Below are 16,922 nucleotides of genomic sequence, written 5' to 3' on the forward strand. Positions count from 1 at the left end.
TTCACTCAAAAAGAGTTACAAGCAGCATTGTACGATGGAACATACAAAAGATGAAAAGCGCGATTGTTCGTTACAATAACACAATTCATCGAGGAAACCGTGCAACAAAATTAGTTTCGTGAAAATACAGAAGCACGCGCGTCTACATTATTCTACCTGTGTGAACTTGCACAAGGGTTGAAATTGGTTGAATTAGACTCTGCAAGAGCAAGAGGAGGCATACTGGGCAAGAAATAGCGAGTATAGTATGGCAGATGAATCTTCGCAAATATGACACCCAAATTTGGACAACTAATTGTGTGTAACTTGCACCGAAGCTCCGTGAATCCTGAACCCGCGTTAATTGGACTGTTATATATACGCGAAGTAGTTGCAGCAGAAGGGAAATTTCTAAATTACGTTAATTAGGATGCATCTAGGTTTACTCACGACTTCGAAAAATTGCACCAACCTTCGAACTACATAATAGAACCTTCCCTAGCGTGTTGCAATTATTAATGAAACCTGCAACTCTGAAACTACAACCCTATCCGGAGTTTTGCTTAGACACGAATGATTGCCTTTTGTGTTTCCTATATTATTCATAAAATAAGGAAAAAATGAATTATAGACCTTTTCCTAAAACTTTGAATCTTTTCTTCTGCTTTTGAATATAGAGGATATACAGAATAGTAGTTATTATTGGTAGAGTTATTAATATAAATTACAGGGGATACAGTACCTTTTTATACATATGATATGATGGAAGTTACGTTGTACAGAAGATGAGAGGATGGGTAGTAGAACGACAAAGAATCTTTGATACTTTTGAAGCCATCAGCGTTTACAGTGACAGCAAATTTTGAAATAGTGGAATTATGTTGTCATAGTACTTATGTTAACACATTCACTGTACTACCTACAAATAATTTTAATACAATACCTATCTCTATTGTTCAACTTCACATATGTATTTGATATAAATTGCTATGAAATATTTTCTCACAATTTCATACAAGTTGGTATCATGTACGTATACCCGATCATTTTCAGCTCTCTATCATACATAACCTGGGAGTGTTGATAATTAAGTCTGTGACAACGAATTCATCTCCACGCCAATACTTTGATGTCCTTACTCTATTCAATTAAAATTTATTTAATAACTGCATTAGTAAACGTACATAGTTAAGAAACAATTAAAATTTTGTTAGATTTCCCACAAACAAAATTTCAGTTTCTATATACGTCAACTTTGTTTCACACTATAATATGTAAGTACATAAATGGATACTTAAGTTTTTTCAGTCAACATAATGAAAAATGTAAAAATATTGTTGAGTTTATATTTACCGATACTGTATAATGATAGCTAAAAATGTTATCATTACAGTTCGATTTACTAATACTGTAATAATTAAAGTACATTTTGTTAAACATAAGAAAATATCCGGGTACATTTAAACGCATACGTGTTTCATGCATATAAAACGGAAACATAACCTTAAAACGACAGAAGAAATTTGTTGTCAGGATTTTGATGTGATAAGGATTCTCGGGATATCGTAGGCATTTTCGTGATAAATACAGGCGATGCACTCTTACAGCTTATTATTTTTATATAGATGTTATTATTACTTTTATTACTACTTTTATTAATTTTACACTGAAACACAATAAACTGCACGTTTACGAAGTATCGAAAGTATAGTGAGCACGAAAGTACCCGAAGAAATCCGAACGCTTTTCCACACGCCAACACTAGCGCGCGAAATACGATTGCGAATTTGAATATATTATAATGAATTTACGCATTTTAGAAAAATATAAATACTGCTATTTTTCAAACAAACTGTACATATACTCTTAGTCAATTGTTATATGAGATTCAAAATTAAAAAATATCGAATATATACATATATATAGCAAAGAAACCGATAAATGTATTTATATGAAATTTAATTTAATTTACTAATTAGTCTCTATAGCGTAGTATAATAAGTTTTTATGAAAACTGAACTTTTTATATACGTTCTATAAAAACTTTTTATACTTTTTATACTTGATAGTTTATATGATAGAAGCAAACAATAGCGTAAAAGCTATATCTATCGAATAATTACGAGCTGCACTACACGGAACACTCGTGATAGACTGTAGTTTTTTTTTTACTAGAATTTAGATGACTTTCAATCCCCATAAATCGACTATATTACACCATGCCGCGGTTTTGGCGAAAACCAATATTGATCCACTTACTATTTATCCATATTCATTAGCGGGTCGTACCGACGAGCCGCCTACCAATCAGCGCCGATAATTATCCGCGTAATTAGGCCGAGGCCGGCTCAAACAAGGCTATTTCGCCGGTCTATGCTGTATTTCACTTAGTAGGCAACATGAAATTGAAGCAATCCCAGCTTCCGCGAGTCGCGATTACTTTTTCACGTGCACGGAATCCGTTATGCGATCACAGATCGTTATAATTATCCTCTGGACCGATACTATTAACGATTATTGCGATTGTGCAAATTGACATTACTTACGATTTACTACCAGATGCGCCCAAATTTTTTTAATGCTGTTTTTCATACTAATTTTCTTTCTTTCCTGTTTGGGATTTAAATTGAATATATTGATTAAATTTTTGTACCTTTTATGTCTAGAAAATAATGTTTCTACAAACTTTGAATTTAATAAACCTGCGATGCTGCCCATTAAATTTAATTAAATTTTATTATAGGTTGCGTGTATTTAATATTCAGAAAATTTACAATAAAAATATCAAAATCTCATTATTGGCTATAATGGATAATCAGAATATTCACGTGGTGCTCTAACCACTTGAAATATAGGAGAAGTGTCAGAAAAGTTGATTGGAATTATGAACTATACATTTATATTGAATTGTTAAAGACATTTATTGCGCGTAGACAATTTTTCAATGCATAAATTATTTTGTAACAAATTCTAGTAATTATATTCGAAGAATTTTGAACTTATTGTATAAAGTTTTAAATTCTCATAAATATGGAACAATGAAACTAGTTAGTCATCATAAAAAATAAGATTTACCCGAAAAATCTTTTTATACCCATCAAGCCGGTATTATTGTTTACTATTAATTTATTTTTTCAATTGTTCGATCAATATCGTAAAAAATCACAAGTTATGTAGAAAAATTATTTTTGCAATCGTTCTCCTGCAAGTATAATAGGTATGTTTGATTTAATATCCCGCTTTTCGGTTGAATAGAACAATAAATAAAAAGTTTGGAAGCCACGCTTCGTCGACCATACCAGTGATGTTTATCAATTTAAGTGATTAACGAATTCTCTTTGCGGAATACAGATGCATATCGGTGGTTATTCACGAGAGAGGGAGAGAGCGAAAAATATTCAATAATAGAACGAAAAAGACGAAAATTTTTTATGAGAATTCTGTGATTGCATGTTAATCGATCAAAAATCAAAATTTTCACTGAGTGTAATCATACGGTTTTCTTTTCCCGAGCTGCCAATTAGAGCCGATAAAAAACGCCTCGTAAGTTTTTGCTGACTGTATGTTCCGTTTCGAATAATATCGATATCTCGTCCATAACAAAGCAAATTCGAGCTGTTTGCGCTCTGGGATTTGTTTTAACGCTGTCTTGGGGCAAATAAATTGATACGTATTTTTAGAAAGTTAGTCGGCAAGAGAGACAAGCAAAGATTAAAATGTAGCAATTGTGGAAGAGAAATTATTCAAATAATCGAATCGATACAGCGTAGGTATCGGTCATAACAGACAACGTGTCAAATGATTGATTTTAGCTTTTACTTTAAAATAGCCATTTTAGCAACGAGTCGTGTAGATACCTTTCGTGTAAAAAAAATATATCACTATACTATACCATACTACATTGTTGAATCAACGTATCATATGCATGGTAGCAACTAATGAAATAATTAATTTTTTTAAATCAAGATATTATTTATTACTGTCAAGTTAAACAACTGAACACAGCATGCGATTTTAACTTTAGTAATTAATAATAGTACATTATCTTAATCATTCAGAAAGCAATGAATAACATTTTCCAATTTCTCGTCAATGCATCAGGAATGTGTCCATCCTCTGCCTCCAATCACTAATTATCTCGTGCAAATACGTGAAAAGCAAACGCGTTCGATTTTCACCACAAGCTAACCGAATTCCAGTTAGCATACTGAAACTGGCGGACTAATTTGCACGCTATACGTGAATGTGAATCGATCGAATGCTTGGAATACTTCGATTGTTAGTACGGCTGTCAACATGTGATCCATCATAGTTTCTTAGATAATGTCAATTTGGATCGCTGATAGATACAAATCGAGTACGCGAGAAGCGTTTCGAATGTCGTGTTACATCGTTAAAAGGCAACCAAAATTTTTCTTACCGCAACTGAGACACATTCGCGCTAATTAGACTCGACACAGACACGAGCGTCGCTCAAACTCTTGACGGTGAACTGCGAAAGTTGTCGTCTGAATTTAAAACATATACCAGGAGGAGGAAAGGTTGGGCTGTCTAGTCGACGTGGAAAAATTGCGAAAACGCGTTTCTGAGTTTCTTCGACTCTCCGGAATTTTTCTTCCGTATACTACATACCAACTGTATACTAACAAACAATACGATATCAGTTACCATGACAAGGTAAAAAGACTGAAGAATATGCGCAAATATTCCAAGATCCTTCACGTTACGCTACAGAAGAAAGGATTAAGGAGACACGAGGGAGATGATAATTCTTCAGAGTGGAGTTATAGTTCCGTCGTGGCACGTAGAATTGGCAATATCGTTCGGCTCATATCCCACTGGCTGGATGGAGAAATGTAGAAACGGGGTCCCCGTGGGAACGTTCATAGCTGAATAAGTCTGTATCGAAACGAAGGACTAGGTTATCCATCTGTGTGCGTTTAACTGAATCCATAGAAACAGCGGGCGTAAAAACACACACGAGGTCTCTCACGGGGGTGTCGCGCTCGTTTCCCTTTAAAATCGATATTTAACGGGCGACGAAGGGTCTTTTTAACCCGGCACAATGGCCAGAAAGCCGATGGGAATATCGGTGCCGACGATTTTTCGACGACCACGTGAACGTCGAATTATCCGGGAATTAAAAGCTGCTCGCGAAAGCTCCGCCACTCTGCGAAATTTAAAGGCGACTGCTCTCTTTTTCCCCAGGCGGGTCGATTCCCGGAGATTTTCAACTACCATCTACCGATTTCTGCCTCGAAAAATACTCTCGAAAACGATCAATTTTTATTTCCACTCCGGATAGAGCTTCCTATTTATTTATTCGTGCCGGGAAGATTCGCTGTTTGAAATAATAGAAAAACCTTCCGTTTTTTCGATTGAAATTTCGCTTCATATCCTTCGCTGAGAAAATATTCAACAAGCTTTTGGGAACACACGAAAAAAAAAAAGAAAAAAAGAAAAAATCGAAATTTCTTTCTAGTCAATTATTTTAAAGCCTACAACTTCTTTAAAGAAGCAGGTGAATTTTTGTATATACGCGGATGCAGAAAAATGCATAAAACAAATTTCAAAATATATTTTACTCTCTGCCATTCCATCTTTCTTTACAAATCTTTGTCCTTATTTCCAACCACTTTAAATGTACATACAATCTACGCTACTTACATAGCGAGCTCAGTGCACGATTCAATCTGAAACTTCTATTCTCGTCCAGGAAGAAGGCAATTTTATGTACAAGCGCACGAATGAAACGATAATTAAAACGTCGAGAGTGGACGCGTCTGCAGTGATAGTTTGATAATGATAGTTTCGCTTTTGAAGCGTGACCAGGGAGAAAGCTTTCTGAGCTGAAAACTCGCCGTAAATTCGTATTCCACGGTCAGATTCTATTTCACGAATTCGATACGAAGGAAAACAGACTGCGCGAAATGGAACATCTGCGACTAGTCTGGATTCGTACTAGGAAAAAATCAATTTCTTTCCTCTCGGTTCATCTACATAGAGAACAAAGCAGCGTATATTTTTTCTTTTTTTTTTTTTTTTCGAACCTTCTTTCATGGTGCGCCTCTCTGCACCGAAGGAGAATGATGAAATTAGAAAGGAAACAAACGAATAGGAGGATACGATACGTCTACACCAGTCGACATTCCCTTGAATCGGAAACCGAATAATGCCGTAGTAGACAAATGGCAGGGCAAACAAGAACACAGTCTCTCGATAAAACCATACGAGAGTGCATGGAAATTCCGAGATATGGGTTTTCAGGAAACGCATGCCAGCTTTAAAATGTTTCGTCGAGGAACAGCGAACAGAAACGGTATATTTAGGAATATTTTTACCTCCGGATCGAGTTCGTCGCGTGCTTCTGCAGTATCGATGAAATGGAATTTATAGTTATTCGGTGGAAGGCGTTTGCGATTGGAAGGTAATTTTTTCTCGTGATAGTTTCTCTTTGGAAGTAAACGTTACTCCGATTGTACGATAAGGAAAAGCTACTGAGATTAGAGAATAATTTCTGTCCGACCTATGATACTTGAAACTGACGATACACCGCACGAGCCGTCGTTTATAGCCAATTCCAAGTCCTAAAAATAAAGTCTCATCCGGCTATGGAAATGAAAGAAATTATCATTGAACGAAGCAGTCCTCCAAAAACGTGAAATTCAGTGTTAAATGTGGGTTACGCAAAGACTTAAAAATACTCAAAGAGGAAGCAAAAGTCAAAGAAGAAATCGCCAGGTACGCAGAAAAATACGAGGATAGAACGGCAACACATCCAAACCAGCTGGTTGCTGAAGCGAGCAAAACTCTCATAGAAAGAAGACTAAAAAGAAAACACCCCACCGAGCTCACTAAAGAAATAAAATAGTCAAACTCGAAGATGGTATCCCGCTGGGGGTAGCCATCCACGCGTTATTTAACAATTAAGTTAGAAAAATATACCAAATGTCCAGCTGGCCAAATTGTAAAGTACAAATTAAATAATAATAAAGAAAAAGGAAAGTTTCGTTCGAATATCAATAGGACTAAACAACGAAACGAAATGATATTGTATTTCCTTTGAAAGCGTTAAATTATAAATATTAATTTTTTCCATTGGATAATTTTTTGTGAATGTAAAACAAAGGACAAGATATAAAGGGAACCACGTTAAATCGGAACAGAGTGCGACGGATGGATAGAGCTGAGAGTAGAAACCGTGGAGCGTTAAGATTAGACGTTTTCCAAGCTACGCGTAATGCCGGAGGGTTGCTTATCCGTTTAAAGAGATACTTGGCGGACTAAATGGACTTTGCTCGCGCGATTAGATTAGCGCTAGAAACGGGACTTAATTGTCGTACGTTCTACATTCTTACTGGGTGGAATAACTAATTAGAACGATAAATAACTGGCTGGATGGAAGCACCGAGGCTCGCGGAGAACAATGCACCAGTTTACAATGCCTTTTGCTCGTAATCCTTTGACAGTATAAAAGTTGTAAATTAAAGTGTCAAATTTGGACGTTTGTGTAATAAATTCTGGTAACGTGTAATCGTTTCTCGAAATTACAAGTTCTCTGTTCAATACGAATATAACATAGTCGCGGATAGTTACAATATTTTACGATAAAACACGCGTCATAAAGTGGCGCTTTATACCGTACTATGGTTACACTCCGGGCAGCTAATTACAAAAACGTCCGTAGAACGACGGGTTTTTGTCATTCGACGGTTTTTATCCAGAACTCTCAAGCATTTCACCTCGTATCGCCAATTAAAACGACAAAACGAACGCGTCACAGCGGATGGAAAAATACGCCATATACCAAGGTTATCCGTTTTGCCATTCTAACTGGTAACACAACCCCGCGGCCAGTATTAATCTACGAAACCGATACCCGTTACGCGATATACAAATTTGTAAGTATACGTTACGATATATACGTGTTAGTCGAGTATTTTTTTTTTTGCATTTTTTGCTATCCTGATCGAAATGAAATTTTTTTCTTTTTCGATAAAAATGGCCGATCCTCAAAATGATCTATGGTATTTAAAAAAAAAAAAAAAACAAAACAAAACGCATATATCTATCCACGTGTATACGTTCAGCGATTCGAATAAAATAGGATTGTATTTCACAGCTACTGTTTCTGTTACCAATGTTCTGCCTAAACTTTATAGAAATCACTGTTACGCGATGCAATCGCATTTTTTTACAAAATTGTGTGCATTATTTGATTATAGGTGCAACAGGACTGAAAGATCTGACGATCAACGTGCCAGCGGTGGTACGATCGGGCGACACAGTGACGCTATCCTGTCATTACGATCTAGAAGGATTGACATTGTACTCCTTGCAATGGTATTTCGAGGATACGGAGTTCTATCGGTACCTGCCAGAAGGAGATCCTCCGTGCAAAACCTTTAACATCGATGGAATGCACGTGAATGTGAGTATTCTCTTCTCGTCTTCTGATTTTAATTAACTTTTAGATTAGATTATTACGTTCTATGCATTTTGGTTTTAAACTTTCCACGAACGCATAAACATTCGTAATCTGTTTGTAACGTACGAGGGGCTCAGTTGAAAAAACGTATCCAAGTATACAGGTTCTTTTTTTTATTTTTCCACAAACGACGTAAATATAAATATCGATACGCGAAACCCAGATTTACAAGTGTTTTAATGTTTGGAAACATCGTATCGTAGCAGTTGAAGGTTTAAAACGAAATTCATCCGAGAAGAAACGTATGTACGTTATACGGAAACGACAGGCTTGGTATTTTTTGTTTCTTCGATTGCTACAGCGCAGGTGTGTCTGATCAAATCGACGTTTTATTTAGAAAAATTTTGTCCATGTAGTAATATGTAAATAATCCACAAATCCAGAATCTCTTCGGCGATAAGAATGAAATTATTCCAGCAACTAACAGATGTCTCGGTAGGCTACTCAAATGTTTCGACTTGTATGAAACAGAGAGCCAAAGATGAACGCTAGCGCGGACCTATGGGCGTTGTGTTTCTGCAAGAAGATGGACATAATTTCTTCGTCGGTGCGAAACGTTGTTAATTACATCGGGAACAGTATCTTTCCGGAGGCGGAAGCCAAAAACGCGGCTTGTTGCGCCTGAATCCGTCAACTAATGCGCGCAATTAAACTCTTAACGAGCACTTCGATAAAACTTTATGAAGAGAAATCTCATGAAGTTCGTGCTATCCCTTTGGTTAGATTTCGCGTTTCTTTACCTACAGACCCGTCCGAGGAAACAGTGTCCTATCGATGATTTAACTTTGACCTTTTAGATATCCAAGTACCTAATTCATTGTAAAACGTTTGACGATAATAATTCAGGAGAAAGCAACTTTGGCTAATCTCTAAAAGAGAAAAGAAAAAGTGAGAAGGATAGTTTCTTCGGCAAACGAATCTGGTAATTTGCAACAGATTTCTCGCCAAGAATTCGCCCCAAATATATCAGAATTTTAGGAGAATCACCAACATTTCTTGTTGCTTCGTATTTATATGAACAGCAGTATATGGCAGAAAAATATTCCGTTTTTTCCTTTGGAAGAAAAAATTTCACGATGATCGTTTCGTTCAGCTGATGCATTTTCGCTACAGGTTGACGTGTTCGAAGAGGAAACAGCGGCAAAAGCTGCGAACTTCTTTTGCAAGCCGATACAAGCACGTACTAGCGACGTCCATTTATCAGTCTGCCGGCTGTATTTCGAAAGCAAGTGAAGATAAGACCGAATGGCGGCCCGATTTTTCCGCCTTCGAGCGAAGCATCCTGTTTTTCCCCTCATCGACTGTACCGCCTGCTTGCCGCGATATCGTCGCGCTTTTCAAACTTTCTAACTGCGTTTTCTGCGGAAATTTTGCAACCCTCCCGAGAGTTGCCGTGTAACGAGCAAGTGTTCGAGGGATATGCGAGTTTTTAGAGGTTTCGAATGGGATAAGGGTTGTGCTTGTCAAGAGTGTGTTGTCGAGAGTGCTCGCAACTTGTCTATTCCTTTTCTTTTTTTTTTTTTTTTTTCCCCAGAAAATATTCGAAGAATTATATTTGAAACATAATTATATCTCAAGATGGGCTGTTTAAATTCATTTAAGGGAGAGAAATATTAGAAATCAAATTCAGTTTCAAACTTGAAATTCGATCGTTTGCCTGGCAAAGTTTAAGCTCGTATTCTCAACTATTTCGCGATAGAAGCTTCCTTACAGTTTCGCTATTTCGATCAATCACAGAATCAAAATCGATCAGAACTGACCTTTCTCTAGCAATCTCTCGATTCGTGAGAAATATTTAAATGGAGGCGCGAGTGGAAAGAGAATCACTGTGATGAAATAAAGGAGGTTGGGGCGCGAAGTCGGAGACGAGTAAAACAAGGAAGTCGGCCGACCTGGGATGAAATCCACTTGAATGGGGATTCCAAAGGGTCGTGTCGCGGTCGTAGCTCGCGCTATAAATCAGCCCTATCGATTTCTTTCGTCCGGTCTACGGTTCGGTTTCGCACTTACGCGCTCCCCCAGGGGTTGGCAAAAAGTTTCACGTCGATGTGACGCGCGCCACTTTTATCGAATCCACCTGATGTCACCATCCTCGCCAGGGTAAACTAGTCAGGCTTGTTCATTTTATCGCGCAAAGAATTGCCAGTCCTTTTAAAACTTTGCGATCCCGCCGCTTTTCGTTAGATGGAAAAACAGTAGAGAGTTTAAACAGCGTTCTTACGCCTGTGAAAGTTGCGATGCTAAATATTCGATCCGCGTTCTAATAACAATTTTTATATTAAAAACGCACGAATACAGGATGGACAATTTTTATCGAATAATTTTCTGAATGTTTCATCGTATATCGTTTCGAGTATCTCCGTTTCTCTCTCCGTGTTTTCTCTCCACTGTATTTTGTTCTCGTTTCCATTTCTCATAGTTGTACGTTGTACGTCGTCGCTCGACGTTTTATACTTTACAAACTGATATTAGCAACGGCGATTTAAAAAACACAAAATGGATAGAAACGATATACAAAGTAAACACGAAAAGGATACGAGTACGTTAAAGCGGCGCGTTTAGATTCCATTTTCACGCTGTACCCAGCCAGCACCACGTTTCCCAAACATAGTATCGTCAATCGAAATTCGTTCGAACCATTTTCGAGGCAATAAAGAAGCAAGCGCGACGCGTTTCGCCTCTATTTACCCTCGGGTTCATGCGAAAATGACAGTTTTTAGATAAAATTCTATCTAACACATAATTCTAACCGTAAGAAATTCTATCTAATGCGCGATTCTAATCTCCCGTAAAAAGCTGTATTTAATATGTAATTCTAATCTAAGAAAGTTCTATGCAATATTTAACTCGAAGTAACCTCGAAGTAACCAATTAGTCGCATGAAACTAAAGTGAATTGTAAATATTAAACAAACCATGTTAAAAAGCATTGGTAATTTATTTAGGTCTGAAGTTTTTCTCAAGGAAAGCAAAGAGAGTCTGTAAACTACTTTTTAGTCGAATCGATAGGTTGGCTGCTATTTGCGAACGATGGCAAATGGATGCCGACAAGATAGAAGAGTTTCGAAACCAAGGCAATCGATTCGATTCCACTTCGACTCGGTTGCGAGACATTGGAAAACAAATTTTTCATTCGCGCGATGCATAGAGCTGGCCGATAGGTATCTTTAATAAAATTTCCACACTCGTTTCCGAGGTGCTGTTCCGCTGACAACGTCGTTTTGTAGAGTCACCGATAGCTAAAAAGGCCGAGACGGTGCATTAGTTCCAAGAAGATACGGCTGGTATCGACGTTTTTTAAGATACAAAGACTTCGTATTCGTCCTAATTATCGTTCCAATTCAGCTTTTATCGATCGTTTCTTTCTCAAAATATTAGGTTGTCCGAATAGTTTCTTTACTTTTATAAGGAAATAATAGACGCACAATGTTTTTTGTTTTATATTAGTTTATTGAATTATGCATGAACATAATAATAGAAATAGAACGACATGGATCATACCTAATTCAATAAAATAATATAAAACAGAAATTGTTGTTCATCTATTATCACCTTATGAAACGAAAGAAACTTTCCGGACAACCTAATATCAAGGAAACCCTCTTCATATACAATGTAAAAAGAGTAGAATTTTAATAAGGTGACGGTAAAATGTAGCGAAAGGAAGAATCGCGAAAAGCTTAACAAAATATCGGTCTCTAATGGATTAGTATTACCAATATTATTATTTAGATCGTTTTATCTCCAACCACTATCGATTATCTGCAGCGAGATTATCCGAACCAACAGCCTGTTCATCCTGGAAACGACAAGCCACCGCGATAACACTGTCTTCCTACGAAACCTGATTTATTCCTTCAATACAGCAAACAAATGGTAAAAGATCGGCTAGCGACAAGGATTCATAGAAGTAGCACGCGTATGAATAGCCTGTACGAGGTAGAGAATGGTTCGAAAAACAAGGTGGCGTATCGACGACACGAGACTTCGGTCGTTCGTAAATCTTCGTGGAAAGCTATCGGTACATCGCGATGGGCTATACCATGAAATAAAAATAACCATGGCTCGTCTAATATTTAAAATAACTGCGCGAAAAGAAAATCCGAATATTCGAAAATTATTCGTCTCGTATCAAATGACTCTCATCTTCCGACGAAAATGCAAAAATACCGATCTTTCGATATTTCGAAAGAACAACGGGAATCCATCGATGAAACGTCTTTTCTACGATCTGCGGACGTTCCTTTCGTCGGTCCACCGATTCCACCAGAAGCGAAGGAAATGGTGAAAAGAGCTTGTTTCCGTATCCGGTGTAGTTTATAAAGCAGGCAGAGGGAACCACCGCGATGCATATAAATGATTGCAACGACGAGGGGTCGGTCGAGGGGGTAGAATATAGTCCGATCGAGATTTAGACGTGGGGAGAGGGTTAGATGGAAGGTCGATAGTCGCGTGGAATACAAAGTAATTCTGGGGAGAGGGGGAGAGAGAATCGAGCTGGAAAGTAAAACGAGCGAAGCGAGCGGAGAAGGTAGGAGAAAAGAGATTCGGGAAATTATACGCGTTTCCGTTCGAAATTTATACAAAAGAGACAGAGTGGATAAGGTTCGTTTATGAAGTTGTTGAGAGATCGTTATCAACGTTGGAAATCCGTAGGTGGATGCCCTGAAATTTAAAAGGGAGTCTTTTGTTTTATTTTTGTAACGTGGAATAATTGTCAGGGAGCAATCTGTTGGAAACTACGGTGAATAGATGGTACTACGTATATTCCTTTTTTTTTCTCCGTAAACAAGTGCAGAAAGTAATCACCATGATATCGTCTTGGTACTATTATTTTTCCATCTATGAAATTAGTTTCTTCTATTCTATTTTCTATTTATCCTGTCAATGGAAAGGAGCACAGTCTGTCGTTTCGTTGTTCGATCATAGAAATATTAATTCATCGTAGCAACTGTCCGAGGAATTACGAACGGCTGTAAACGAACTGTAAGCTGTATCGACGATCTTTAAAATCGTAGGCTCCTTCATCAAGCAACGACACTCCATTTTTCATGCAGGAAACTGATTTTCGAAAAGTTAAATAGAATGGGAGATGGTCCGCGAGAGATACGAACGTTCGAAAGAAATTAATCGAATCCGTGGAAGCGAGTGGAGCATTTTCCGGCGAGCCGATAGAAGAATACATTTTAGTCGGGAATCAATCCCGTAACCGAGAGTCGAGTCAACTTCCTGGCGGAACGATATCGCCCGAAACGAAAAGAAGAAGAAGGAGGTGCAGAGAAAGTTCCTGGTAGTTCCTTCGACGCTATCAGATTTCGATCGCCTGTAAAAGTATCCTCGTGGCGGTTTCAAGCGATGCAGCTCGTCTTCTCGACCTCTTCCTTCCAGATGGAAGCATCGTTCACCAAAGCATCGATGGTTTCCGGTCCCGCGAGTTTAACGCACGGTAGACGGAAACCGCGAGTCGAAATAAAACTTCGATCGACGTTTTCGGTCCTGGCGAGTTTCAGAAGAAATTTAGGAAATTTTTCTGAACGTGATTTTGTACAAGGATATTGTTAGGAAAGTTATAATGACAAGTTTCTATTTAGTTAAACAATTTTAAACGATACCGTCTGGCCAAAAGACGAGAAAAATCAATTTCATATTCTCTGGCTGATAGACGATCGTCTATCTTCAAGAACAGTCTCTAAGAACGATCCTAATCGTTTATCTATGATAATAGCACTGATTCTAATATTCGTTATCAACGATGTTCGATCTGGATTTGTTTTACAGGTTTCCAAATCGAACTCGAACGACGTAACGTTAGTCAACGTGTCGAGGAACCTGACGGGGTTGTACAAGTGCGAGGTATCTGCCGGAAGCCCTTCGTACCACACGTTGATCAACAGGGCCAGAATGGAAGTAGTAGGTGAGTAGTGGTCGGCCTGAACTCGGTTCAGAATTAAAAAGTTTCACCGAGTAGACAAATCCTTCTGGTTGCTGAATCGCGCGAACGGCATCCCGTAATGCGGCGCACGTGCGCCCCTACGTGACACCCATTTTCATGTTGGATTCGACGGATCGCGGAAGACTTCCAACAGGAACGCGACTCGGCCCTCAACTACTACCGGAAGAACTCTCTTTCTCCTCGTCCCTTTTCCAGAATAGAAATTCGAACGTTGATGCCGCTTTAATTATCCACGGGCTGAAAAACCGATTCCATTGTATCGGAGGATCGAACGGTTCGAAATTGAGAAACGTGAAGTAGTTATGAGTAATGGAATAGCTTTAAACTGGATTACTGTTAAATTCTGTAATTTGTACGAATCGTTGTTGGTATCTATCGACCGTGCGTCGGACGATTACGAAACATAAGTCAACTCCGTCGAGATTTGATAAGTCAGATTGATTAAATGTATCGCGAATACGTAAATTTCTATTGCAAGTTGATCAAGTCTATCGAGACAAGAAACTGAACATTACAAATTAATTAAGAGCATCAAATTCTGCTTGATTTTTTAAAAAAGGAATATAATGAAATATGTATGTATATATAACAACAATAAATACTCTATCCAACTCCAAAAATAATATATATATATATTTACAACCAAGAAGGATCTCCGGAAACACCCGCAAGCCCTTCCAGCTCACTCTTCGCATCGACGCCTCGACGTGTAGCTGGCTTTACGCCAGGCGTCGAGTTAGCAGTCGCGTGTGCTAAACAACGTAATTATTATGCCTTAGACGCGCCGAAAACGGACCCGACGATCGGTATCGAGAAAGAAAGGATCGCAGTGGGTGAGCTGCTGCGGGCGAACTGCACCACAGGCAACTCGAGGCCCGCCTCCGCCATTACGTGGAAGCTGAACAAGGATCTCGTAAGTATATCGTCGGAGTTCTCTCACGCCTTATTCCAAGCCGCTATATATGTATGTCCTCGAGCCGTAGCTACGTGACCTTACTGGATGATTAAAGTTCCACAAGGAACACCTTCGCTTCCACTTCCATCCCGCCAACCTCTAACCCCTCGTTCCGTTACGTTCCATTTACCTTTTCACCCCGTTCGTCGTTCAGGTGAGCTCGTTGACACGAGGTGTTTCTCGCTGTAGGAATAATTTCAGAGGGAAAGGCGAGGAAGGGTGATTCGAGGGATGTGAAGGAAAGTGAATGAATTTAAGGAAGTGCTTGAGGAGATTGAGGGTGCGGAGTGGAGAAGATTTTGTATTCGGAAGACGTTTCTTCCGAGAGAAATATATGAATTGTATTAGTCGATAGATTTTCCGATCTAAAAATATCTCACGAGTGCCGTGTATATATCCTGGTAATAAATATAAGAGTATCGTGCAACTATCTCGGATAGTGCAAAGGAGAAAATATTCCAGAAATCATCTTAAACGTTTTAGGCACGAGGATATGTCAAATAAGTGGCAACTAATTCATCCGATCGTGTCTCGTTATTAACTAGCGCATAGAAATATTCCACAATTACCCTGAATATTCTAAACATACTATTCTCAATTCTATTCCACGTATTCTATTCCTAAAAAAAAAAAAAAAAAAGAAAAAAAAACAGAAAAGAAAGAAAATGCCAATCCATTTGGCGGCGCCTCGTTATTACCTCGTACCTATTTCGTACTAAAAACACGCGCGCACACAAATTTTCTCCAGGCCAGGAATTAATCAAAAACGTACCTCGCGAAGGTATCCAAAACAAAAACGATGGCCGTGGGTGGGGCGAGACAAAAATAGCCATTGGTTTTTGCGGTAACCCGTGATATGTCAAGGGGGTACAATAATAGCGGGGCGCGATTATTTCGAGTGAATTATTAATGTTGCCGGATATTAGGCCGGCGAAGAGCGGCCGACACAAGCAAACACGTATTCGGGCCCATTGTGACGGATTAATTAATTAGAGCAATTTGATGTTCCGCTTATAATTCGTAATTAATTTCCCCGCACGCGAACGAATTATTTGGCCGTGTACGCGGCGCGTGTAAACAAGAGCGAACATAAATGATCGAGCCACGGTTCAACGGCTCGTATCCAGCAAACGGCAATTATTTCGTCGAAAAACAGAACGGTAACGATCGATCCTTTCCGTTCCATCGTGCGATCGATCTTTTCCTTTGGATATTCCTTGAAAATAGATCAATTTCGCGAGAGACTCTCGAGAAACGCTCGGAGAATCCTTGATTCTGCGGTGAATCTCGTCGCAGAGAAATCCAATGTTAAGGAGGACACGATGAAATATGCCTCGCCCGATTTTTCGAAAGACTCGAGCGTAGAGAGGCGAAGAAGCGATGAGATAGCGTCGAGAATTCGCGTGGATGAGGATGACAGGTTCTTGGAATACGGCGGTCGTGTATTGTGTCGAATGCTCGATGATAGAGGAATCGTAGAATGATTCGAGGACTCGAGGGAAGGGTAGTGATACTTCAAAATTGATGGACCATTCTACAACGATGGAG

At 38.7% G+C, this 16,922-nt stretch overlaps 2 protein-coding genes and 1 long non-coding RNA gene across 4 annotated transcripts in view; 1 reads left to right on the forward strand and 2 right to left on the reverse strand.

Moving 5' to 3' along the window:
* Window positions 1–16,922, reverse strand: part of LOC139990929 (peripherin-2-like) — a 347,906-nt gene that overhangs the window by 180,324 nt on the left and 150,660 nt on the right. The gene's annotated exons all lie outside the window — the stretch shown is intronic.
* Window positions 1–16,922, forward strand: part of LOC139990927 (uncharacterized) — a 129,227-nt gene that overhangs the window by 80,720 nt on the left and 31,585 nt on the right. The window contains exons 2-4 of the mRNA XM_072010582.1: window positions 8,205–8,410; window positions 14,245–14,380; window positions 15,199–15,332. Of these exons, the coding sequence (XP_071866683.1) occupies window positions 8,205–8,410; window positions 14,245–14,380; window positions 15,199–15,332 (476 nt within the window). The remainder of the gene's footprint in view (window positions 1–8,204; window positions 8,411–14,244; window positions 14,381–15,198; window positions 15,333–16,922) is intronic.
* On the reverse strand, window positions 721–1,667 carry LOC139990776 (uncharacterized). The gene is made up of 2 exons (XR_011800647.1): window positions 1,333–1,667; window positions 721–1,244 (listed from the first exon to the last, which is right to left on the reverse strand). It is a non-coding gene; the product is annotated as an uncharacterized lncRNA (long non-coding RNA).

Source organism: Bombus fervidus, chromosome 9 (genome assembly GCF_041682495.2).
Source record: "Bombus fervidus isolate BK054 chromosome 9, iyBomFerv1, whole genome shotgun sequence".
NCBI classification, from domain to species: domain Eukaryota; kingdom Metazoa; phylum Arthropoda; class Insecta; order Hymenoptera; family Apidae; genus Bombus; species Bombus fervidus.